The sequence below is a fragment of the Daphnia magna genome, linkage group LG2 (assembly GCF_020631705.1).
Source record: "Daphnia magna isolate NIES linkage group LG2, ASM2063170v1.1, whole genome shotgun sequence".
NCBI classification, from domain to species: Eukaryota; Metazoa; Arthropoda; class Branchiopoda; order Diplostraca; family Daphniidae; genus Daphnia; species Daphnia magna.
Genome location: NC_059183.1, coordinates 11,324,277 through 11,349,443, shown reverse-complemented (window position 1 = coordinate 11,349,443; position 25,167 = coordinate 11,324,277). Strand labels below are relative to the sequence as shown.

General features: G+C 40.4%; 4 protein-coding genes and 2 long non-coding RNA genes across 8 annotated transcripts; 5 read left to right on the top strand and 1 right to left on the bottom strand.

Moving 5' to 3' along the window:
- The first annotated feature begins 1,043 nt into the window (after positions 1-1,043).
- LOC116916060 lies at positions 1,044-2,153 on the top strand. Its single transcript, XR_006643660.1, has 4 exons — positions 1,044-1,104; positions 1,209-1,489; positions 1,552-2,010; positions 2,093-2,153. It is a non-coding gene; the product is annotated as an uncharacterized LOC116916060 (long non-coding RNA).
- A 4,347-nt stretch (positions 2,154-6,500) lies between these two features.
- LOC123469924 lies at positions 6,501-8,009 on the top strand. Its single transcript, XM_045169263.1, has one exon. It carries the CDS (start codon positions 6,846-6,848, stop codon positions 8,007-8,009), a length of 1,164 nt encoding a protein of 387 aa, XP_045025198.1. The 5' UTR covers positions 6,501-6,845.
- A 3,018-nt stretch (positions 8,010-11,027) lies between these two features.
- On the top strand, positions 11,028-14,624 carry LOC116916046 (DNA helicase MCM9). Of its 2 annotated transcripts, none has more exons than XM_032921228.2 (12): positions 11,028-11,295; positions 11,377-11,473; positions 11,539-12,132; positions 12,197-12,416; positions 12,478-12,508; positions 12,621-12,713; positions 12,778-12,887; positions 12,954-13,100; positions 13,165-13,568; positions 13,655-13,675; positions 13,732-13,883; positions 13,946-14,624. In XM_032921228.2, exons 1-12 carry the CDS (start codon positions 11,247-11,249, stop codon positions 14,554-14,556), a joined length of 2,529 nt encoding a protein of 842 aa, XP_032777119.1. In that variant the 5' UTR covers positions 11,028-11,246; the 3' UTR covers positions 14,557-14,624. The 2 variants fall into 2 exon arrangements, with proteins under 2 accessions (XP_032777119.1, XP_032777118.1); XM_032921227.2 differs by having other exon boundaries at positions 13,937-14,624.
- Positions 14,625-15,268: 644 nt separating this feature from the next.
- On the top strand, positions 15,269-22,798 carry LOC116916045 (SID1 transmembrane family member 1). Of its 2 annotated transcripts, XM_045169892.1 has the most exons (22): positions 15,269-15,609; positions 15,675-15,801; positions 15,870-16,221; positions 16,313-16,434; positions 16,495-16,592; positions 19,164-19,303; positions 19,371-19,526; positions 19,607-19,751; positions 19,824-19,907; positions 19,991-20,119; positions 20,190-20,290; positions 20,377-20,453; positions 20,623-20,843; positions 20,908-20,961; positions 21,019-21,216; positions 21,279-21,335; positions 21,458-21,518; positions 21,590-21,829; positions 21,898-21,962; positions 22,026-22,310; positions 22,386-22,499; positions 22,576-22,798. In XM_045169892.1, exons 1-22 carry the CDS (start codon positions 15,442-15,444, stop codon positions 22,636-22,638), a joined length of 3,057 nt encoding a protein of 1,018 aa, XP_045025827.1. In that variant the 5' UTR covers positions 15,269-15,441; the 3' UTR covers positions 22,639-22,798. The 2 variants fall into 2 exon arrangements, with proteins under 2 accessions (XP_045025827.1, XP_045025828.1); XM_045169893.1 differs by lacking the exons at positions 15,269-15,609; positions 15,675-15,801; positions 15,870-16,221; positions 16,313-16,434; positions 16,495-16,592 and adding exons at positions 18,623-18,850; positions 18,925-19,094.
- Positions 16,996-18,393, bottom strand: LOC116916059. Its single transcript, XR_004390406.2, has 2 exons — positions 18,080-18,393; positions 16,996-18,009 (listed from the first exon to the last, which is right to left on the bottom strand). It is a non-coding gene; the product is annotated as an uncharacterized LOC116916059 (long non-coding RNA).
- Positions 22,799-23,283: 485 nt separating the features above from the next.
- Positions 23,284-24,562, top strand: LOC116916056 (18S rRNA aminocarboxypropyltransferase). The gene is made up of 6 exons (XM_032921237.2): positions 23,284-23,541; positions 23,606-23,679; positions 23,739-23,849; positions 23,903-24,116; positions 24,182-24,355; positions 24,419-24,562. Exons 1-6 carry the CDS (start codon positions 23,364-23,366, stop codon positions 24,481-24,483), a joined length of 816 nt encoding a protein of 271 aa, XP_032777128.2. The 5' UTR covers positions 23,284-23,363; the 3' UTR covers positions 24,484-24,562.
- Positions 24,563-25,167: the final 605 nt, after the last annotated feature.

Sequence of the window (25,167 nt, the reverse complement as noted above, 5' to 3'; positions counted from 1 at the left end):
ACTACCATCAATCCCCACGGAAAGTATTCAGGAAGAGCCAGCAGTGGACCCAAGCAACGCTATGCCTGAAACAGGCCACGTAAGTGACCAGAGTACCGATGAAGAGCTCTGGGCGGGCTGCAGATCTCAAGCCAAAAAATCGATAGACCTGGTGGCAAGTACCAAGTTGTTGGAGTTTATTAAAGACCATTGGGAAGAAGTGTCTAACAAGAAGATGCCGAGAAAAACAGTATTTACTACAATTTCAGCTAAACTTCGATCGGCTGGAGTAAATATCAGTCGGAATCCTGCGAAATCCTGGCTCAAAGTTTATGGTAGGTGGAACAAGCTGAAAGAATCCTACGATTAGCCCGCCAATCTTCTGAAAAAATTCAGAAGAAGATGCACACCAATGGATGGAGCGCTTTGAATAACATTCTACCCACAACAGATGGGGTGATATTGGAAAAAATATATATAATTTTGAAAAGTATTTTGATGACGCCGCCAGGAGCTGGTTCAAGTGTACAAGGCTCCCGAACGAGTGGATGGTAAATCTCAAACGGCCGGAAGATATGCGATTGCAGCGCCTCTTCCGTGGCCGAAGGCAGGCGGTTTAAAGAAAAAAAAAAAAAAAAAAAAAAAAAAAAAAGGAAAATCCTTAAGACTATCCGGGAAATACAAGAAACATTTAAACAAGTAAGCGCAACTAGAAAGAAGAAAAACGAAGGAGTAAAAGTCCCTTATTTGGCAAGAGGACGCAAGCTGATTTTTAGTCTCATCAACCTTCGTGGATCGCAGAAGATTAGTACAGTCGGGTCGCCTGTCTTGAAGAAGGGGGACCTGTCACGGGTGAAAAGGGAGATTGGTTATCTCTTCGCAGAGATGAGTCATCCGCTCCTTGGACAACGCTGCGATCGTGGTGAAGAAATTATCGGGAGAAGTTCGCTCTAAGAAAGATACGCAGATATGCAGTCCGGAAGGGGAGTAATTCGCGCGACGGTATAAAACGCTGCCCCGATTCTGCGTTAGATGAGTCTCCATCGGGTGAGCTCCCGGAGCTGGGCTCCGTAGGAGGAGTTCCCTGGTTTCCCAAGAGGTCTTCAGACGCTTCTCCAACTTTTGGTAATGGTTATCCCTTTTGTTTGAGTTAAACCATTGTTTAGAATTTAAGTCATCACTTGTTGTATTCGTTTGTTCTTGTTCTAATACAACTCGTGTGACAATAGTAACGCCCAAAGCTCTAAGTAGCTCCCTTCCTATGGGAAAAAGAGTTCGGGAAACTGGCCTTAGCGTGCAAGAAGAAGCACAAGAGTTAGCAATGATCCAGCAGGAAAATGCATACCTGGTTGCCGACGGCATGATTACAGCCGAAGAAGCAGCATCCGCGGAAGCAGCAATAACAAAAAAGGATCTCCTACCTCAAACAAAAAAGAAAAAGCTAGGATCAAGCGCAAAATTGTTGACAGAAGTTGTTTCCAATTTGGAAGATTTTAAGTCATTAGAGATGGTAAGTACAGTTACAATGTTGGTTTTGCGAGTCATGTATTTTACTAACTTTGTTTTTATTAGAAAAAAATGGAAATGTTTGAAAGGAGGCAGAAAGAGCGGGATGAACAAACAGCTAAAAGAGACTTGTACATACAGGAAACGGAGGCCCAAAAAATCAAAATAGCAAGTTCTTTAGTGGACGTGTTAAGTTCCCTCGTTCGCAAAAAAAAAAAAAAAAAAAATAGAAAAAGGTTTCCATCTTCTTCCAGCTCAGAATCATCTTGAATGATGTTACGATACAGCTGTTACCTGTAAAGAACACTACAGAAAAATTAGTGAAAACATACCAAGACAAATAACACCCATCTACTGACACTAATTGTATTTTCCTCTCTGATAGATGCTCAATACAAGCTGTTTGAATAATAACTAAAAATGCTTTTGTAACTAGTCGGACAACTCCTGTTGCCATTAATTGTTTCAAATGGGACGTAGAACATCCTTATTAGCAGCAACAGCAGAACGCAGGCATTCCTAGGGGTAATAAGATGATAATAGTTATTAGAATTGTATACTTACTTCCTTTTCCTGGCTGAATGATGGAACTGTCTTAACGCTGCAGCTTTCCATCCCATGACAACTAGTACGATGTGCAACCAAGTTAACCAGACTCATTTGGGATACCATTTCCCTACAAAACAGGAAGAAAATGCTATGGCATGAAACTCAATATAATTAGTTATTACATTTTTACTCTATTATCTGGTTTTTTTCCTATTTGTCTCACAATACGTTCCTAAAGTAAGTTGGAGTGACAATAAATTATGTGGTACAGCTGAACTAGAAAGAAGCTGCAGTATATTTAATTTGGTTAGGAGTAGCAATTACTTATTTTTGTTAAAAAATTACCTTTCTTGGTTTCCGAAAGCTATTGCACTTTTTTCTTAGGCAATAGCAGTTGAAATTAGCTGTCAAAAAGTGAAAACAAAAAAACAAAAAAAACAAAAAGAACCTGTAGCAACCAATGGCAAAGGCGGAAAATATTTTTCTTCTGCTAGGACTCAGGAACGCGATTTTCCTTAGAATTATCCGCGCAATCTGGCTTTCTCTCTGGGAATTCCCAGAGACAGCAAGGAACCCGGAAAACGCCTCTGGGAAGAAGCAGAGACAAGAAGCGAAGAATCGGGGCTAAACAGCAACGAGGACAGTGAAGGAAACGGACAATAGAGGGACACTTCCAGCTACGCCTGCATCACAGCAACACAAACAGCACAGTATAGAATAGGGTTCGACAAAACCCTTCGTAGTGTCTAGACGTAAAAAGTGTTCTCCCTGAAGGAATAAGCAAGTAAAATCAATCGTGGTTACCCGTCCTCCTTTGTGGCCAGAAAAGGCGCGCTCTGCAAGCGACAAGGTACCCAAATAGTTGTAAATTCCACCCCACAAGACAAAGAAATATGGCCCAAAATCCCACTCCCCCCACGAAAAGACAACGGCACCCAGAACTGCGCGAAACACCCGTAATTATCAAATTCAATGATGGCGGACACACTTTTAAAAACATCTCCATAATGGAACGAGAATCCCTTCGCCAAACTATCTTTGAAGCAGCCGGGAACCCCAGAGATGCGCTAGTCTTAAGAGGCAGAGACCTATCGGTGACTCCGTACGACCAAGCCCAACAAACCAGACTGTTAAATCTTCAAACCCTATCAGGCCGCCCCATAATTTGCTCGCTCCCTAATAGCTCTTTAATGAACAAAAATGGAGTGATATTCGGCGTCCCAGTAGGTGACAAGGAAGAGGAAATCCTAGAGGCCCTAAAAGAACAGGGGGTCATTAAGGTGAAAAGGCTACCAATAAGGAACAAGCCGGAAATGCAGTCGGAAACAGTAGTCCTCACGTTCATCGCCACCATCCCAGACAGAGTCACACTAGCATCCATGGGCTTTAGAGTCCAAATGTCAATCCCGAATCCATACCGCTGCCATAAATGTGGAAAACTAGGTCACACAACTGCAAGGTGTAACGCTAACCTAGAATTGTGCAAGAAGTGCAGCAAACCACACCCACAAAACCAGGACTGCTCAACACACTGTATTAACTGCAACAACGACTCACATGAATCAAGTGACAATGAATGCCCGTCATACAGAGAGATGAAAAAAATAATCAAGATGGCATACCTAGAAGGCATCCCAATAGAAGAAGCCAGAGCCAGGCAAGTAAACAGGACGTATGGGCCAGCTAGAAAACCAATGGCCGTTTCGCCAACTCAAGACTCATTAAACTCCAGCCAATACCTAGAGCAGTAAAGGAGCAACTAAAAGCCCTGCAGGAAGAAATAAAAGTCATGAGAGAAAAGACCTTTCCTAGAATAAATGGCAAAATAAACGACCTGGTAGAGGACTTGGCAGCACCAAAAGGTAAAAATTGCAAACTTTGACACGAGGTTCGACAACGTCGAAAAACAACAAGTAGAGATGACCAACAAACAAACGGCTGGCTTCGACAAATTGGAGGGAATCCTAACCAGCCTAATCACAAGCAGCGGACCACAAATAAATACACAATATAGACCTCCGCACCATTCCCAGCAGTTGGGAATGGCCAATGCGCTAGGGATAGGGGGCTCACCTTGGCTACCCCATAGGTCAACCAGCCCCATCTTTAACTTCAATGAAGACAACATGGAACTAAACTCACCACAAGATGATTAGACCACAAGATCACCGATCCACGAACGAATTCAAATGCGTCCAATGGAATGCTAGAGGACTTACAAAATCTAAGTTAGAAGAATTTCGCGATTTTTTGTCCATTACCAACCCTGAAATTGTATCGCTCAGTGAAACCCACTGGGCCAACACCTATAATGTTAAATTTAAATCGTACCACATACTCAAGAAGAACCGCCCCAACAGAATGGGAGGAGGAGTGGCGATTTTAGTTCACAAGGCACTGCAATTAGCCCCCCTAGAAGTCAAGACATCCACCGCCGTTGAAGCAATCGGGGTGAAGATTATGTTTACAAACTCTGTACAAATTACCTTCATATCAGTTTATGTTCCAAAGGGAGACTGCGACACAGAAGAAGTGGCGCACCTAATAAACCACAATAATGATTTCATTACAGCTGGAGACTTCAATGGCCACCACACTACATGGGAAACAGACGTAAGACCAAACAAGGCTGGGCGCTCGATTTACGAAGCCCTTATCCAAGTACAAAATGCATGCCTAATTACACCGAAGGACTTAAGAACACGAGAAGACCCGTCAACAGGCAAACAATCAACAATAGACCTTACCTTCGTTTCACCAAGACTAGCAGCCACAGCAACCGTTAGAAAAGGCCCCCACCTTGGTAGCGACCACTTCCCGTTAATCACCCCTCTCAAAGCAACTCCAAACAAGATAAGCGGCCGTCCATCAACATGGATCCTCAATGACAAGAAATGGGGAACATGGAACCAATGCATAGAATCTTACCTGGGTAGCAAAAACTTCGCGCACACGATGAACCCGGAAATGGCGATGCAAATATTTTCGGACGCATTGGAGAAAGCAAGTGAAGAGAATTTCAAAAAGTCAAGATCAGAAGGCACCACCAATCAGGAACCCAGAAGGCCATGGTGGAATGAGGACTGTGCAAACCTGGTAAAAAAATGCAAGAAAATCATACAGGACATGGAGAAAATTCCCCCTATCCACTATAGCGAGGTCAGAGTGGACTAAAGCGGAAGCAAAGAAAAAGAAAGGGATATTAGCAGCAAAGAGACAAGCTTGGACCAACTTTATTTCAGACCTAGGACCGAAGGACCAAACCAAAATGTGGTCATTCGTGAGAAGCATGACAGGCAAAGGAACAGATCCTACACCAGATGGCCGACCAATCAACAACAATGGTATGGCCACCAACGACCCCAGCGAAAAAGCCGAGGTATTCGTAAACTATTTCAGCTCCGCTCATCCGACTGGCATCCCAAACAACACCGCATATCAAGAGACAATATGTAGGCAATCCCGGCTAGACACACAAAACACACTCAACGACCAAATAACAATAGAGGAGATAGAAAAGTGCTTACCAAAATCAAAAAGCAATGCAGTCGGAAAGGACCTGGTAAACAATCAGATGCTTAGGAACCTGTCATCCGCAAACAGAAAATCACTCCAGCACCTAATGAATGTATCATTCAAGAACGCGTTCATCCCATCCATATGGAAGGAATCGATAATAATTCCCCTCCTGAAACCAGGCAAGACGGAAGAGGATCCCAACTCGTACAGACCGGTAGCGCTCACTTCCTGCCTAAGCAAAGCCATGGAAAGGCTGATCGCAAATCGACTACACTGGTTTCTAGAAACCAAATCCAAAATAAACATTGATCAAGCAGGCTTCAGACGTGGGTGCAGCACTATGGACCACATTATAAGACTAAAATCGGCCAACAAATCGAGCTTCAGCAAAAATTGCTCCACTGTGGCCGTCTACTTGGACATCTCAAAGGTAAGACTCGGTATGGACACAGGGCCTACTATACAAAATGGCCGAGTTGGGAATCACAGGGCACATACTCACCTGGACAAAAAACTTCCTTACGGGCCGAACTATGAGCGTAAGGATCGGCAACCAACTCTCAACAGCAAAGGAAGTGGAGAATGGAGTCCCCCAGGGAGCAGCGTTAAGCCCGATCCTATATAATATAATGCTGTCGGACTTCCCCAACCATCGGCCCAATATTAAAACGATGCTATTCACAGATGACATCATGATATACACGAAGACAGAAAAACCGATCGACGCCGAAACAACATTACAACCAGCTATCGACGAGGCCTATAAATGGGGAAGGAAATGGAAATTCAAATTTGCACCCGACAAATCAGGAATGATAACATTCACGCGCGCCTATAAACCAGGGGATGACCCACTACTCTTTCTGAATGGCCATAGGATCCAACCAAAAAAATCGGCAAAATTCCTAGGAGTCACATTCGACTACAAACTGCTGTGGTAAGAACAGATAGAACAAGTAATCACCAAATGCATGAGAGTCAAGAACTTGCTTAAGGTGCTAACGAACACCAAAGCGGGACCCTCCACACCAACACTCATCTTACTCTTCAAGAGCCTAGTCCAAAGCATAATAGACTACGGTCTCATAGCCTATGGCAACACCAGTAAAACCAACCTAAAAAAACTTGATATAGTCCACCGGGCCATAATCAGGATCATACTGGGCTCCAAAATTTCAACACCCAAAGAGATACTCTAAGCAGAATCAGACACTGCACCTCTCGCTACCAGAAGAAAGTGGCTAACCAGAAAATATTTGATCAATCTGAGCACCAGACCCCGCAACCCCGCGATGTACAATACGGCGAAGGAACTATTCGACGACCAAATGGAATACCCGACTAGAAGCACCCCGGGGCTGATAAACGAAATGCGGTACATCCAGCGGCTGGGGTTATCCACGTTCGAGAACACACCACCACCATTCACAAGCTACAACTACCCCCCACCTTGCAGACCAATGATCTGCAAGACACTGTGGTTCCCAACTACAAAGAACAAAGCAAAAGCTAATCCTGGTGCAGTAGTAGAGAGATTCAGAACACTACACCAGCAAATACCAACAACAACGTTGTGCATATACACGGACGGGGCAAAATCGCAAACCTCTAAAACGACCACATGCGCAATGTACATTCCAACGAGAAATGTCTCCCAATCGTGGACCATGGACAGTCAAGCAAGCATCTACTCAGCGGAGCTGATAGCCGTACACAAAGCCCTTGACTACACATACAAACTTGACGAAAACCCACCAGAGGTGAGGGTGTTCTGCGACTCTAGTTCGGTGGTAAAAGCAATTGGGTCCACCACACCAGGAAACAACGAGACATTACACCAGATTAGGGAAACGATATCCAGCCTCAAATCCAGCGGGACACAAACATCGCTAACCTGGATACCGAGTCACGTGGGCATCCAAGGCAACGAAGTGGCGGACAGGCTGGCGCAAACCGAGTGCACAAAACCATCTGGAGCAAAAGCTAACCATAAGCTCTCCCCATCTGAAAAAATCTCAATAGCAAAGGCAGAATGGAGGAAAGACCACCTCCTCTATCTCAAGACATGCCGGAAAGCCTGCATTCAGACTATGTCCAGGACAGGGCTGACCAAGTGGTTCCACCACAAGGAGAGAGCCATAACAGTATGCCTTCACAGGCTAAGAACAGGGCACAACTACCTGAATTCTTTCAATCACAGGGTGGACAAAGACGCTGATCCAAGCTGTCGGGAAGATTGCGAGGCGATCGAAAACGTCGAACACATACTAATCGACTGCCCGTACACAGAAAACCATCGCCAAAAAATCCACCAGCTACTGGCAACCCACAACATCGACCTCAATGTTGACTCACTACTCGGCCTCAACATGGCACTAGATACAACAGTACAATGCAAGATAAGGGACACTCTAGCCAAATTTCTAAACCAAACAAACCTCGTAAATATTATATAAAGCAAAAATAATTACCATGGAGGTTGGCAGCGATAGTATGCAGATGTAACAACCAGATGCGTCTGACTATCATGAATTTCCAATCCCAGTCCCTGACCAGGGGAACAACAAAGGCACAGCAACAGCTCCGGAAACTGCAAACAAAAGAAACGAAGATAGAAGAAGAAGAAGAAGAAGAAGAAGAAGAAAAAAAAAAAAAAAAAACCTGAACATATGTGGGGCGACATTCGACGAAACACCAACGCCGTACCGCCAATCCATATAACAAGGATACCTAGCAAACGAAACAACAAGTAAAGACACCAAAACAAACCTCTAGCCCAAGGCCACCAACCAAAACAAAAATAGACAAACACAAACACCACCCAAACAAGGAAATCACCACAAACGCACGCTAACTTATGCAAACACAGGGGACACAACTAGAAAATGGCCGAGACCATGCTTAATAGACCGAGAGAATGCGACGGTTAGGGGTAATTTTTTTAACAAAAGGCAGACCGCCAAAAATATTTAAGTTAAGGTATTTTATCGGCAGAAATGCAAGTCTGCCGTGCCGCAGAGGGTTCCCCTGGGCGGTACCGACTCCCGAAGTCGGCGGGAAATGCCCAAGTTGGGCAAAATTTCAAGAGGGATAAGATTTTCACTAAAAAAAAGAGCGTGAAAAGTTATACCTAAACCGCTCAGACCAGACGAAAAAATCGGGTTCCCAATACCGACCAGACGCAGGTGTGTAACGGTTTTCCCCCTGTCAAATTCCTTTATGAATAGTGGCAACGTCGCATTGACGGCGGCAAATTCAAAAATTTCATGTTATTTTTTTAGTACTCGAATGATTTCTGTAATATAACATTTATTTTGGTTGTAATTATTATATTCTGAAATTGAATGAATACATAATAGCAACTTGCAACACATTACTGTCATCTAAAGCTTCGCCTCATACTAGAAGGCCAAGACTGCGGCATATATGGTCGCACTCGTGCACCTAAATACTACCAGAGTCATAGAACCCTGGTTCGTTCACGACAGGGGGGGGAATCCTCTGTCTTTGTGCTAAATTTCGGAAATAGCAGTCAGAGCCTCCAGCGGGTGTGTGATAAGTGCACCAATCAGGAAATACGTTTGAAAACTTCAACAGCCAATCACAACAGTGATAAAGGAAACGAACAGAGCAGACGATACCAGAAAAATTGAAGCTCGAATAGAAACACTGAAATGGCCGTTGAATAATTCAGTTTCTCTCGATAGATGACTCTGATTTTAGTTTCCACCACTGTGCCCCGCCCCAAAAACGTCGAAATTTCAGACATTCAGACCAACGAAACGCGGTATAGGGATTCCTCTCAGCCTGGACCAACCAGGGTTCTATGACTCTGATACTACCAATACCAATACAGTGCCGGTCCAGTTATAGAACCGGCCTGTGCGCGGTTCTATAACTGAATGGTTCTATAACCAAGCACCCAATCTTAGTGCCACCTATCGTCGGTTCTTTCATCCCTCAAACTTTGACGGTCTTAGAATGTAAGGGCACATAGCAGAGTGGTAATGCTGTTCGCTATGGATCTAGAGTCCCGTGTTCGAACCGCTGCTATGACTAACTTAAAAAGATTTTTAATATATGTGTAATATAGTCTATGGCTATGAATGGTGAGATACTAGTGTATCTTTATTGGTGGGGGACCATCCACAGAGGAAGTGGTTTGATGAACTAGAAGAACTGTTGTCATACCAGAAGGAAAAAGAAATAAGAGTTACTAAATTAGAAGGACTTGAATGGAACAAGGTGCTAGAAGATAAGAATGAATAGTGGAAGCTGTATTCTATTGTATTTGGTATGAATAACTTTACCGCCTATTATTATTGTATTTGGTATGAATAACTTTAACGCCTATTATTATTAGTTGGGTCATTGAACCGATGTACAACATTGCCTAAAAAGATAAAACCCATTACAGTAATATATTTTTGCATGTTTTAAAAGGCAAAACCCATTCATTCCCGCCATAGAAAATCGATATAGTTCATAATACGGCCAACGGTGGCGATGAAACACGGCAAAGAAAAATCGGTTCGATAACCGAGCCGGTTCCATAGCTCATAGCCCACTGAATGTAATAGTTCAAGCCTGAAGTCTAGAACTGTAAAAGTGACTCACCCCTCCGGCGATGGGAGGAGCTTATTCTCGAATGGACACTAGCACCACCACCAAAGATTCTTGGAACTTCATTGAACAATCGTTAACAAAACAAAAAACAAACAAAACAGTTAGTTGTCGTTTTAGCGTTTTGATGTTAGAGTTCTTTTTACTTTTTGAAAGTGTTGAAATTGAAGACAAAAGTTACGGGTTTGGAATATTTTTCATTGCAAGTCTTCTCCTGTTTAATTGAATAACAAGGATGTAAGTAAACAAAAATTATTAAGCATCAATTTTATCTTGTGTTTATTATTGCTAAACGTCAAGTTACGAAAAGACCCTGTATTATCAAGAATAAAAAATTTTCAATCCAAAAAGACTAATTATTATTCTTATTAGTAGTAGAGTTATCTTATTAGTTATATTATATATTTCAGGTATAGCATAGCTGAGTGGTTAACGCGTCTGACAAGTGCATCAAATGAGAATAGGTATTAGGTTCAGACCCTATCTGATTCTTGCTTTTCTTTTCAGTGTTAGCACCATTTTATACAATATTTACATTAAATAAACGAAAATTTCAAAAAATAATTACATTGCATTTTTATTCATACAACAAAGAAAAAATTTGAAAATTAACGTAAAACACAATTGTTATATATATAGCGAAGTATTTGTAAAAACGGCATGTTTATATTTTGAAAAATGTTGTTCTTCGACACCAGTAGAACGCGCTGAAGTCCATTCCAAGTTGGAAAAAAGGAGGTAGGGAGTGCGTCAAAACGATTGAACGGGCAAGATAGGGAAGCTCCAGGCTTTAGCTATTACATCCAGTGGGCTATGCATAGCTAGGCGGTTCTATAACTGGACCGGCACTGTACAGTATAGAATAGAAAAACACCACCATCAAAGCAGAAATCAAACCCAGGAAACAAAAACAGTCGGTGCGGAAGGTCTTCATTTAATCGAAGACCAGTTGCTGCCCTAATGTGGCAGCAGTGCACCTAAAATTACCATTACCATTACCATTACCAGCTGAAGAGCTGATTTAGATTGGTATATAAAAACTAAAGATCAAAAAGGAATTGTTGTCATCAATGATGAATCTGACTGATTCAAGGGTTCCTTCACGGTCTAATTTATCTGGTATCTTTATACTGATATTTTTACATTTTTCGTATCTATTAACTCTTCTGCGCTTTGTATACAACCTGTTGGAAACTGAAGAACTTGTGATCGAATACGTGTTGAATCAGCATCGTCAGGACTTGATTTCAATATTAGAAGCTGAAGATGCAGAGTTACATTATTCCGTTGTAGTACAGTAAGTGTATTTGTAGTTAAGGCTGAGTTGATTTTGTAATTTAACATTTTGAGTTATTTTTCCAGTTTTGTGCTACTTCTAGAGACATATCCCAAGCTATGTGAAGCAATTTTGTCCAACTCATCAAAATATCTTCCTTTGTTTGATGTTGCCTTAATTAAAGCAGCAAAGATATTGCATAAATCCTTGGCAGTAGAAAAACAAATGGAGCTGATTCCAAAAGAAAACATTCATTTTCGTGTCACAGGTCTACCTCACTGCCCAGAAGTGCACAGATCAACAATGCCCAAACTAAAGGATGATGGAAAATTTCTTTGTATTCAAGGCACAGTCATAAGAACAACACAGCAAAGGGTTCTAGAATATCAGAAAGAATTCAAATGCAAAAAGTGTGGGCATGAATTTCTAGTGAAGGCTGACTATGATCAATATTACATAATCAAAACTCCACCACAATGCCCTAATTCTACAAAATGCAAGTCTACTGCATATCAACCTTTGGAGAAGTCAACACCGACATATCGAAAAGATTACCAGGAGATCAAATTGCAAGAACCAGTTCACAAACTTGCGGTTGGGACAGTTCCTACGTCACTCTGGGTTACCTTAGAAGATGATTTGGTTGACCGGTGCAAACCAGGAGATGACATAATAGTTTGGTAGGCGTAGAAGTTAGAAAACCGAATTTTGCCTTTCAAGTTAAAACATAAAATACTAATTCAGCGGTTTGGTGAGGCGTCGTTGGCAACCATTTGTCCGGGATCAGCGGGCAGTTTTAGAACTTGTCCTCAGAGGAAACTTTATAGAAGTCATAAATGAAGCAAAGGTTTTGAATAGCGCTGTTAACGAAGAGCTGAACGACGGCTTTAAACTGTTTTGGTTGAAATACGCCGCGTGCCCTCTAGTTGGCCGAAATATAATTTTATCGTCGTTTTCCCCTCAAGTGAGATATCAGAAGAAAATGTAATTTTTAACAATCTAGGCAAATTGTTCCATTTACACAGATTTACGGCCTTTACATCGTCAAACTAGCAGGTAGACCTCATTTCTTTAAATCGATGAAATCTAGGCTCTTAGCTGCCTAGAAAAACAATCGTGATCGAAATTCAAAAATTCCTTTATTCATTTATTTATTTTTCTTTTAAAGCTGCTATCGTTCTTGCTGGCGGAGTTACAAGGAAAGACGATTCGGGAACCAAAGCTAGGGGAGAATCTCATTTACTTCTTGTTGGAGACCCTGGTATTGTACAAGTTGTCAATTTAGGTTTCGTAGACTTCGCTGAAGCGCTCTGCTTTATGTTTAGGAGCCGGAAAATCCCAGATACTGAAATATATCTGCAAGCTAAGTCCACGATCAGTACTCACAACAGGGATTGGAACAACGAGTGCCGGTCTTACGGTGTCTGCGGCTAAGGTATCATCAACAAATCAAGTTAGTTATCTTACATATTTAAGACTGCCACGTGGGATGACTATGTAGGATTCCGGGTTGTGGCATTTAGAAGCGGGAGCACTTGTTTTAGCAGATGGAGGCGTGTGCTGCATTGACGAGTTCAGTTCCATACAAGAAAGAGATCGAGCTTCGATACACGAAGCTATGGAACAACAAACCATCAGTGTTGCCAAAGTAAAAATATTTTAAATTCGGCTTATGCCTGAGATCGTTTAATGTTGTCATATTGTTCTTGTAGGCTGGAATGGTATGCAAGCTTAACACGCGTTGCTCTATTATAGCTGCGACAAATGCAAAAGGGGGTCATTACGACACCAGCCTTAATTTGAGCGTAAATGCCGGTCTGGCAAGTCCTCTGCTTTCTCGATTTGACCTCATTCTAGTCCTTATAGACAGTAAAGACTATGCTTGGGATCAAATTGTTGCCCGCCATATACTTAACGGGAATGATACCACAAGTGGCGATACGGCTCTTTGGTCTTTTGAAATGATGAAGTCATATTTTGGCCTTATTAAAAACCTCAGGCCAATGCTTACTCCAGATGCTAACCGAGTCTTATCGAAATACTACTATGCTCAACGGCAGGCGGATGATCGAAATGCAGCCCGCACGACAGTGAGGATGCTAGAGAGCATGATCAGGCAAGAATCACTAAAATTTGTAGTAGCATGTGGGAAAAATAAGTATACTTTTCCTGTTGTCTTAAAATTCTTTTATTTTAATTCAGGTTAGCTCAGGGCCATGCAAGGTATGTCCGTTTTTAATGTGCTTCAGGAAAAACCAACTAAGCCTTATGATGAATAGGCTGATGTTCCGCGAAGAAGTTAACGTAATGGATGCCGTCGTTGTTGTTACTTTAATGGAAAGCTCAATGCAATCTGCTGCACTTATATCAGCGGACAACTGCCTTCACTCGTCATTTCCAGTCGATGCAATGCTAGAATATGAACATCAAGGTAATTGTTTATGTCTTCGATTCGGTCATTTTTCTGTATTTTCATATTTCTAGTTGAACTAGTGCTGAAACGGTTGGGATTAGAAGATTTGCTAAATTCAGAAAAGAAATGTTTGAATGAATCTGCTGCTTTGCCAACCGACAACTATACAAGTCATCCTTTTCCGTTTGAGAAAAATTCGGCTAGTAATGGCACCCATATAGCGCAAACCCAAGCAATTTTAGCGAATATTCAGAAACAAAATCACAATAAAACCTGCTTCTCTGAAGATGAGCAAAACGAAAGTGGTGTTAAAAGGAAACCACCCAATGATAAGCAATCGCGATCTAAAAGAATTAAATTTTCGGCGGAAGATATTCCTTCGTCGTCTGCTTCAGAAGAAGGATGCTTTGAAAGTTACAAGGCATGTAACACCGAAGAAGACAGTAGCCATCATTCGAGGACCACGCAAACGATGAAAAACAGGATTGAAGTAAATACGCATGATGCTTTTGAAATGTTGAATTACAATATAAATCAGAGAAACGAGTCATGGGAAGAAATTCCCTCGATTATAGGATCTCCTGTAATATCTTCTACTATTAAAGAAGATTCTACTGCCAAGTCTAAGTTATCCATTTTCAAGTATCAAAGAGACGAAAGTGAAGAAGACGAGACTATCTTTGATCTTTGATTTATTGAAGTCCGCTGCTCGTTGTCTTATCTATTCCAGAAATGAAAATAAAAATTCCCCAAATAGAATGTCCTGTGTGAAGTAGTTATAATTTTTATATTCTACTCTATTTGAACTACTAATTTTAATAAATGCTGTGGAATAGATTACATTCCGTACTGAAAAGGTGACAAAATGGGGTTGGCTATGCTGTGTCGTTGACGCTACTAGGGCTCGACCCGAATGGGTTGATACAATCAGATCAGAAGGATCTTCTTTTTTTTTTTTTTGCTGTGGGTTCGTCTGTTTTTTGGCCTATCCAGCCGCTATCCATATTTGAAATGGGCAAGGAAACCACAAGGCCCGGTTCCAATACCCAGTTTACACTACTTTCTACTCATTTACCTTAATTTTTTACTTCACAATATTATTATTATAAAATTTTGTTCATGTTTAAAATGTTTGTTGATAGTCTCCATGTTTTTAATGGCGTTGAGTAGATATGGTTTACCTAGAAAAACCGCCCCAACCCACTAGCTTGGGAAGTGGATTTGTACCGGATCGCCACAAATTGGCTATTTTTGATGGAAACCATAGGCTTCCCAGGTGTTAGCAAACCAGGGCCAAGCTGTAGTTATAGAAACCGGTTTCTGTGACTCTGCTTGTGTGTTGTGTCCTACGAGTTACGACTACCACGAGTATTAGCAAGGCCATGAAGAAGTGGATGTGGTAGACGAACCAGTGTGTTTAGGTATTGACCTCGAGAGAATACTCTGGCTATTGTGTGAGATGAAATGTTAGTGCTGTAAGCAGGCGGCCATTAAGTCTCAATTTTCACAAGGGTTCATATTCAAGTAGTAAAAAGAGTTTTATCCAATCTTTTTGAGTTAGTGATCTTTGTCTAAAATGGGAAGGAAGAAGAAAAAGCCATCAAAACCTTGGTGCTGGTACTGTAACCGAGACTTCGATGATGAGAAAATCCTACTACAACATCAGAAAGCCAAACATTTTAAGTGTCATATATGCCACAAAAAACTATACACTGGACCTGGGCTATCTATACATTGCATGCAGGTAGAGAAAATCGGTTTATTTTGCGTGTTATTGAAGGTGCCCAATAATGTTTGTTGCAATTTTAGGTACACAAGGAAACATTGGATAGAGTACCCAATTCCCTTCCAAACAGGGGAAATATTGAAATTGAAATTTATGGCATGGAAGGAATCCCAGAATCTGATATTAGAGACCATGAAGCCCAGAAACAAGGTTGAACTAAGCTCCTATTTACATCATGTTTTTGTCATGTTGGATAACATGTTAAGGTAATTTTACAGCCGGCAGGATAACAACTGCTGCAGGGGCAGACAGTAGTGATGAAGAGGGAGGATCTTCAGCAAAAAGAGTGAAAACTGCTCAACCTGCAGGTCAAGAATCAACTGGTCCAAGCATTCCATCACTTGGATCAATGCCAATAACCCCAATGCTTGCATCTCCATTCATGGGAATGGGTCCCATGAACCCTTACTTAGGACATTTGTCAATACCAATGATGGGATCCGTGCCACAAATGCCTCTCCCTGGTGGGGCGGCTTCTTCTCCTCAAACACCATCAAAGCCCCTTTTTGCATCCTCCAGTAGTCCTTCCTCCAGCAATAGTGCCTCCAAACCAGCATTTGCTGCATACAGGTAAATTTTACCAAAATCATGCATATTTAAATATGAGTGTTTGGAAATGTTCTACATAGTCGGTTATTTTTATGATTGTTGTCATTATCAGTTCTGGTGGTGCTGGAGCTACTATTGTTGGTGAATCAACTGTTCCAAAAAAGTCAGGTGTCATTGCCACTCAAGCTGGTTCCAGCAAAATTATGCATCCAGAAGAGGATCTCTCATTGGCAAGTGTTTAAAAGGTCATGTTTTTATACCGCAAAGTTAATACTTAATTGTTACATTAGGAAGAATTGCGGGCACGGTTACCTCGCTATCAAAGAAACTCAGTACCGACAAGCATGCCTCAGATGTCCGTTGCAAGCCCGCAGAATACCACGGTCGGCCCTGTGAGTACTGTTAGCAGTGGACAAATGGGTTTGCCGATGAGCCATCTGCCCGCCGGAATGATGATCCCCATGCCTATGGCACACATGGCCCTCCCACCTCACATGCAAATGGGAATGGGTCCTATGGGACTTCTCCGAGCACCGCACATGCATCCTGGTATTTAATTTTATTATTATCTTGTTATTGTTTGTTTGGTTTTTTTTGTTTGGTTTTTTAGATAGAACTTTTGTACCATAAGGTAATCATCAATTTAAAAATTTGTTAAAGGCATGCCTGGAGGATTCGCTCCATATGGTGCCCCTCTTGGTTTTCCGATGATGCCTCCGCGCTTCCGGTAGGGAATTTGAAACTGGACTATTCAAACTTTTGAAATTCCTCGTAGAAAAAAAAAATGAACTTCACTGTCGTTCTTTAATTCTCCCTCGTGATCATGACTAACAATAATTTTTTTAATTTTTTTTTTTCTCATTAAAATTTGAATTACTTTTTTTTCCAAATCTTTCATCTCGTTTCTCTCCCCGAGTATGCGTGGTCTTTGCAGGCGCCATCTAAGTGAGTGTAGACATTTTTTAAAAATTTTTTCCTTCATTCTTGATTGATCGGACTATCCGAATCGTTATACCTCATAACGGAAATATCAATCACGTAAGTACGTTTAATCACTGATGGTCGGTTCTCTTTTTCTTTTGCTGTCTTACCAATCTCACACTATAGTGTACCATAAGTTAAGTGACTGGGCGTCTATATGAATGTAGTTGGTTCGTCCTCTCCGTCTCGCTGAAAGAGAACAATACAAGGCAAGTCCCATCAAACACCATTTTATATATATTAATCATAATAGAGCTGCTTTTTCCTTGAAAAAAAAGGTAAGATTTCATATATGTTGCCTATGCAGCTAAGCCGTTGTTTATTTTGGTGTTTAGGTGTATTACCCTTGTGAAACGCCTTTTTTCTTGTTTCGGTTCATACAGGACCATAAATAAAATCTTGATAATTTAAGATGCATCGTGAAACGTGCACGATGTCCTCCTTGGTAGCGAAGTCCACTTTTTATAATAAAAATATTTAATAATATGTTGAAAGAAGCAAATGAAGAAAAAATAAAAAATTTACGAGATTAACTGCTGTTTTCTACGAGTAGGATATTTTTGTTTTTTATGTGTTGTCATGGTTGTGTACGCTGTTTAAAAAAAAATACGGGATATTCCTGGCGGAATAGTACTAACTCGTCTAATACGCATCTAGCACAAGTTATTTATTTGTGAACGAGAAGGGTTCGGCCCCGGTTTGCTCTTCCCGGGTAAATCACGGGTCGTCACCAAAAACAGTCAAATTGACGCGATCCAAGTAGAATACTTTTCAAGATAGGTAGACTGAGCCGCTTTTACTAGTCAAACAAGGTCTACCCTTTGCAATCTTGTAAAATGGTACAATTAAACTTATACATTAAAAGGATTCAAATTTGATGAAAGTGTTAAATGCATACCTATCAGTGTTGACTTCATTGATAGTCTCTAAGCCACCATTTTTCAAACTGACAGCAGATCGTGCGATTTCGCACCGAAAAAAGCGGACTGAACCGATCTCTTTCAAAAGAACCAAAATAGATCGTACCAGATCGAAAATTTTCGGGGAGATCAGATCGGCTTACCCGATTACAGCCAATTGCGGCCGATCGGGCGGTCAACGGGCAAATATAACGAGCGAGTGACGCACAGACTAACGAAATGGGTGACGGTCAGATACAGAGGAAGGTTTGGCGAGTACAGACAACCGGGCGACATGCAAAGACAGCGGGCAGAAAGACTAGCTGGTCGACGGGAACAGAGACAGCGAGCGGTTTGGCGGGCATAAAGATGAAAAGGGTCGACTGGCAAAAAAAAAACGTGAGTTGACCTTCAGGCGCAAATCCCGAAGAAATGATCACGGCAAACATAGACTAACACAACTTACCCTCCGGCCCTGAAAAAGCCCAAGGTAACTTGTAAATATTCCATATGGAACTCGTGCCGTGTTCCGGAAAAGTGACCGTTTTGGCTGGAGTTTGTGTTGAGCAGCCGTGAAGACACAGGCGTGACCGCTTCTGTGGTCCCCACCGTTCATCGAGTATTGCTTAGTGTTTTAAAGAATTAAAACATGGACAACGCTACAAAAATTAAACTATTGTCGATAATAGCTTTAATTACTATTTTGTTAGTCACATACTTGGCTGCGCTTCATATTGACAGTCTTGCCAAGGCGAGATACGTCTTCAAACGTAGGTTATTTCTTAAAATACTTATTCATAGTAAAAATGACATTATATAGTAAACTGCCTTTATTGCAAACAAGGAAATAGTCGTTCTGTTGTCGGGAAAGACTTAAGTTATAACTCGAACTTAGTCTCGAGGTATAAGCAAAAGGTTCGTACAGAGGTGATAGATGCAAAAGTCAACCAAAAATACAGTTTGACTATAAACTCCACGTACGAATACATTTTCCAATATTCATACAAAAAAAATGTATGTATGAGAAATCTTTCATTAAAAAAATGTTGTATTCACTAAGAATTCTCATTGACACACTTTCAGCTTTTAGAAAACCAAGCCTTGTCTGTTCAAATTTTTAGCCAACTAGCTTCCAGAGAAGACCCTATTCTCGTAGTTGTTAGGCAACAGAAAGCAGTTCTTTCCTGGCAACTCCCACTTCTGCTTGAAACCTCAAATGGATGGTAGGTCATACAGCGCGGTACTGGTCTGATGTTTTTGTTCAAGAATTAACAATATATCTTTCTTTAGGCAAGAGTACAGCAGCGTGAGTCGTCAGCTCTGCACCGAGCCGTTAGATCGTAATGTAAGTGTAGAACACGAATTTTTCCTTGATGTGTCCACGTCAGATACTGAAAACTTGAGCTTTGTTGCTTCTGTTTCTCCTATCGCAGACTTCGTTGTTGGGTAGGTCTTTGTGTTCTTTACGAAAATGGCGATGACCTTAACCAGTGAAAACTATCACACCAAATTATTTTTGTTTCCAGACTGAACGAAAACCACACAGTCGCGTTGACGGCCTCTGAGCCAAAATATTACCGATTTCGATTTCCGGAAGATATCGAGAATGTACTACTTACGGTTATGTCAGATGATAACTACTGTATGTCTGTCTCGGTCCAAAACCTATCGGTATTCCAATTTTCTCGCTCATCGATCAATAGTCTAGCTAAGAGACAAACGTACCCTATTTTTTTAATTAAGTGTCCCGTGTTCGACATGGATCGTGATCTAAAGTACGGTGGAATTTGGCAAACAGTGATGAGTAAAACTGGAATGACCATAAGCGTAAGTTATATGTTCCAAATACGACTTCATAACGATAAAATTTAAAATAGGATGAAGAAAACTAATGTTCATATTCTGTCCAGCGCGAAAGATTTCCTTTCGGCTTTTTCCTTGTCTTTGTCGCTAAAGCTGACGACTATGAATGTACTGGCGAACGGAACAGCCCACCGTCTTTGAGACAGAAAACGGTTCACTTTGTCATTCATGAAAAGGTAAAATATATCTATATTAATAATGAATAATATACAAAAGACTTTCCGTTTATTTTCCGTTGAATGCCAGGTAAGCTACAGGGATTTCATGGCCGCCGTTATGGGAGTCCTAGGAATATTCGCTCTCTTTTATGTTGGGGCCTTTGTCGCCTTTTGCTTCAGACGCGGAAAGTAATTCATTTTTATGGTGTTTTTAAGAAACTAACTAATTGTGTATTGTAATCCTTTTCTCTCTTTTCATGTCCTGTCTTCTTAAGCACTGCCCCCGATGTGTTAGAACCAATTTTACTTGAAGCACAAAATAGGCCTTCTGATTATGGATCCATCTCAACTCGTAAGCATTTCGCGGATTCCCAGATCAAATTCGAACTGGTTTTCGTATTTTTATAAATTCCAATTGGTTTTCGTATTTTTATAAATTCCAATTGGTTTTCGTATTTTTATAAATTCCAATTGGTTTTCGTATTTTTATAAATTCCAATTGTTAATCTCACTCATCATAGCACTTATCGGTCGGGCTGCCACGATAAGAAATTCGGAATCGGAAAATCTTTCACGCTCATCTTCGTCACAGGACATTACCGATATTGATCTTATGCCCGATGCGTACAGTGACAAAAATGTTGTATGGACTAAAACCTTTCTTTTCTTGGCTGACCTATCTCACAAAGGGTCACGGTTCCACGGCCAAAAATCTCAACGTTACATGTGGAACTTGTTAATTGTGAGTTTCTTAAATTTCAGCCATACGAGAATGAGTCTTTATGTGTTTGGTATTTCATGAACAGGTGTCGATATTTTATGCTCTTCCAGTTTTGCAACTTGTCATCATTTACCAAAAAGTAGGCTACTCCCATTTTCCTAGCCTATTAAATTTCTTTTACCCTTTTTAAATTCAGATCGTAAACGATACGGGTGATCAAGACCTTTGCTATTTCAACTTCCTCTGCTCTCATCCTTTGGGAGATTTGACTGATTTTAACCATGTCTACTCGAATATTGGCTACGTCCTACTAGGCTTTCTTTTCATTATAAATACGGCTCGCCGAGATGTTCGCAGGCGGCAACCACAAGCAAATCACGATCTACTAGAAAATGTGAATATTGCTTTTGGATATCAAATCAGTTCTCCCGTTGTACATCGCGTTTTATCTCGCAGTTTTACGGAATCCCTCAACACTACGGCCTTTTTTATGCCATGGGAACAGCATTAATGGTAGCCTATTGATTTCTTTCTCGTGTAGTGAATAGTGGCATCAATTTCATATTTGACAAATCTGTGTGACACTGCCCGTCTGTGTTCAACTGTCAATTTACCTGATATTGCATTTTAAAAAGGTTGAAGGCGTACTAAGTGCGTGTTACCACATCTGTCCGACACATGCCAATTACCAATTTGGTAATACATCCACTCATCTTCCTAATGCAATGTCACAGGCAGCTGATAATTTAATTTATTTTATTTTATAGACACCACATTCATGTACATAATAAGCATGCTGTGTATGTTGAAGATCTACCAAACTCGACATCCAGACATCAACGCTGAAGCTCATGCAGCTTTTTCCGTCCTGGCTTTTGTCGTGGTTCTCGGTGTCGTCTCAGTGTTTGAAAAAACTTTGGCATTCCGAATTATTTTCTCAGTGATTCATCTACTGGTTTGCGTAGTGTTATCTGCTCAAGTATATTACATGGGGAGATGGAAATTCAGTATGTAAAGGTGCCTCTTCCGCTAAAAGACTTCAATTATAAAATAATTGTTTTTTTTCCTTTTGCAGACTTTGGTATTTTCAAACGAATTTACATGGTCCTTTGGATCGATTTTCAAACAGGACTATCAAATGTAAGACTTTCTGTTGAATTTTTTATTGTTTTAAACGCAACTAATTCCATTTTTGATCGATAGTGGTTTCGACCAATATACGCCGATCGCATGTTCCTATTGCTTATAGGAAATTTGGCTAACGTGGGGTTATCGATTTATGGATTGACGGAACGTCCAAAAGATTTCGCTTCGTACATGTTGACAATTTTCATCACCAATCTGATGTTGTACACTTCTTTCTACATTATCATGAAATTGCGTCATGGTGAAAAAATTCTGTGTCAGGCGGTATTTTACATTTGCTTTGCCTCAGTTTCGGGGGGCGCTGCAATGTATTTTTTCATCAACAAGGCATGGACATGGAGGGTAATTTCACTGCTTTTTGTCGTTGCTTTTGCGTGAACCAATAGTTTTCACATCATTGAATGTTTTGCTGCCCAGAAACGTGCTGCTGAATCGCGAGTTTTAAATCAGGAGTGTACGATTCTCAATTTCTACGATTCTCATGACATTTGGCATTTCTTATCGGCTGCCAGCATGTTTTTCTCTTTCATGGTAACAATCAGATTTTGATATAAGATAAACTACAATTTTCCCTGAACACATACTGCATAATACTTTTCTTTCCAAGACTCTTCTTACCTTGGATGATGACCTAACCTACATTCCACGAGATAGAATCCCGGTCTTCTAACTTACTGAATTCAGCCTGCGCCCATCTTTCTCCACGGAATTGTACCATGGATTTAAATTGACCTTCTATAAAAACGGTTTTTAAACGCGCTAGTCTTTGTGGCAATAAGGCTGTTGCATGAGAATAATTGTTGCTTTAAATACACATGCTTTGTAGTCTACTGATTTTTACGCTGGTTTCAATTTGTTTGATTTTAAAAACTAGGTCTATTTGTTTCTATGTCTAGTATTTTTTAAAATTCGAATAAGCCCAAGAAAAGCGAATAAGCAGTTAAGCAGCATAAGCACATGCCCATGCACCCCGGCCCCCGGGTTACCCATGGCCAGTTTACTACCGAAAAGTTACTGGAGCGACAGACGTAAAATGTGTTCTTTTTTTTTTTTTTTGTTTGTTTTTAAACCAGCTTTTCTTTTACGGTCGTGCCAGTATCTTCCGGTAATAAGATAGTCACGGGTATGCAAAAGGCATCGTTTATTGCAAAAGCTGTCTGTTACAAGAGCGGTCTTACTACTACTACGTAAAAAGTAACACAAGAACCGCTTTGGTTGTCAAGCTCACCAAGTTCATCCAATCCAGACAAAGAAAAAAGTTTTAATCTTTTAATATATTTTCAGCCACGCACCACAGAATATTTTTGTACGGTAGTGGCAACCTTGCATGGTGCTAGTGTATCAAAACAATTTTGATATTTCTTTTTCAGTTTACAATTGAAACCAAACAAAGTCATGGGTAAACCCCGAGATAAAGCAAACAGTAATCATAAAGGCAGAGGTGTGAAAAAAGGGGAAAACTCTGTGAAATCGGTACGTGGCAGGAAAACGGAATGGTCTGAGCAGTCTGATGGAGTTTCCGTAGGTTTAGAACGATTGCATGTCCGTGAGAGCGACGAAGGAAGTGAAAGTGGTATGGAAAAACTTTTAACTTTATCATATCAGACAATCGTAACGTTTACCTTGGGTTTGTTTAGGAACTGACGATGGATCGTCGTCAAGTGGTGATGAACAAGCCCAATTCCCTGTAGCTATGTGGGATGTAGAGCAGGTGACTATCTTTTATATAATGTATTTAAGTCTAGTTAATTAATTTAAACATATTTCTAGTGTGACCCAAAGAGATGTTCCGGAAGGAAGCTTTCACGTTTAGGAATGGTCAAAATACTGCGTCTTGGTCAGAGGTTTAATGGTCTTGTTTGTTCCCCCATGGGGGAGAAGGTATTTTAGTTTATGCGCAAATTAGAATGTTTATTGTAATTTCTTTCATTTAGTGTGTTTCTCCCTCTGACTACCCTATCATTAGTGAGCATGGTGCAGCAGTAGTTGACTGTTCCTGGGCCAAAATCAATGAAACACCATTTCATAAGATGAAATCAGCAAATCCAAGATTGTTACCTTATTTAGTTGCTGCAAATCCAGTAAATTATGGAAAGCCATGTAAACTGTCATGTGTAGAAGCATTTGCAGCTTTATTTTATATCACAGGTTTCAAATCTTTTTTCCTTCTCTTATTAATATAAATATTTGAGAGAAATGGCATTTCAATACAGGCTATCAGGATTTGGCAAAAAATTATCTTGCTAAATTTAAATGGGGAAAGACATTTATAGAACTCAACCAAGAGCTTCTGGATAAATATGCTGCTTGCAGTGATAGCACAGAAGTTGTTCAAGTTCAGCAACAACATATGAAGTTGTTGGAGGAAGAAAGGAATCGCAACAGAGGTATCATAAACCTTACTAAATTAAATTCATTGATTTAACATTTTTTTGGTGTTAATTGTGTAGATGACATTGATTTGCCGCCCGAAGTGTTAGATGAAACAAGCAGTGATACGGAAGAAGATGAATAAACAATATAAATTATTTATTTTTCTTCTGATTGGCGATGTTGCCGATGTACAGAAAATAAACTGGTCTCGTCATTGCCAAGTGCAGGTTTTAAGTAGCTCACAAGCTCATAAACTTATTGTCAAGGAAGGCTGCACTACTTGGCTAGGAATTAATTAAGCTTTCACTTGAATTCAATCTAGTAATAACAAGCAAATTCAGCGACAAAGCTTATCGATCGTTTTGATTGATCGTCTTTTAATTTGTTTTTAGCACCCCAACTTTATATCTTGATTTTTTACGTTTAGTTAAAAAATCTATCAGGCCAATTGAAAAATGAACTTGATTTCCTTGATAAACATTCAATTCTGGATGGAAATCATGTATTTTAAGCAAAATTTGAAATTTAGCCAAAAATGAAAAAGTGGGAAGGCATCCTAATTTTCGTCAAAATCTGAAAAAATCGACATCTCTTAGAATTCAATAAAAACACACATGTTATACTCAAAATTAAACATTGATTTCGGTTGGAATATTAGTTTTCCCGTTAATTATATCGTTTTTGAATAAAACGCAAGCGAAGTTGTTATAGCGCAAATACATTTTTAATTGTAATTACTCAAAAAGCACATGAAATTCTTCAATTGGCCTGATAGATTTTTAAAACTAAACGTTAAAATCAAAATATAAAGTTGGAACGCTAACCA

Coding starts and splice junctions, on each gene's coding strand:
- LOC116916046 (XM_032921227.2), top strand. CDS start 11,247: ATGATGAATCTGACTGATTCAAGGGTTCCTTCACGGTCTAATTTATCT. Junction 12,417..12,477: donor TATCGTCGTTTTCCCCTCAA/GTGAGATATCAG, acceptor CCATTTACACAG/ATTTACGGCCTTTACATCGT. Junction 12,714..12,777: donor ACTTCTTGTTGGAGACCCTG/GTATTGTACAAG, acceptor CTTTATGTTTAG/GAGCCGGAAAATCCCAGATA.
- LOC116916045 (XM_045169892.1), top strand. CDS start 15,442: ATGGGAAGGAAGAAGAAAAAGCCATCAAAACCTTGGTGCTGGTACTGT. Junction 21,336..21,457: donor CCATGGGAACAGCATTAATG/GTAGCCTATTGA, acceptor CATTTTAAAAAG/GTTGAAGGCGTACTAAGTGC. Junction 21,830..21,897: donor CATGGGGAGATGGAAATTCA/GTATGTAAAGGT, acceptor TTCCTTTTGCAG/ACTTTGGTATTTTCAAACGA.
- LOC123469924 (XM_045169263.1), top strand. CDS start 6,846: ATGTACAATACGGCGAAGGAACTATTCGACGACCAAATGGAATACCCG.
- LOC116916056 (XM_032921237.2), top strand. CDS start 23,364: ATGGGTAAACCCCGAGATAAAGCAAACAGTAATCATAAAGGCAGAGGT. Junction 23,680..23,738: donor CTATGTGGGATGTAGAGCAG/GTGACTATCTTT, acceptor ACATATTTCTAG/TGTGACCCAAAGAGATGTTC. Junction 24,356..24,418: donor AGAAAGGAATCGCAACAGAG/GTATCATAAACC, acceptor TTAATTGTGTAG/ATGACATTGATTTGCCGCCC.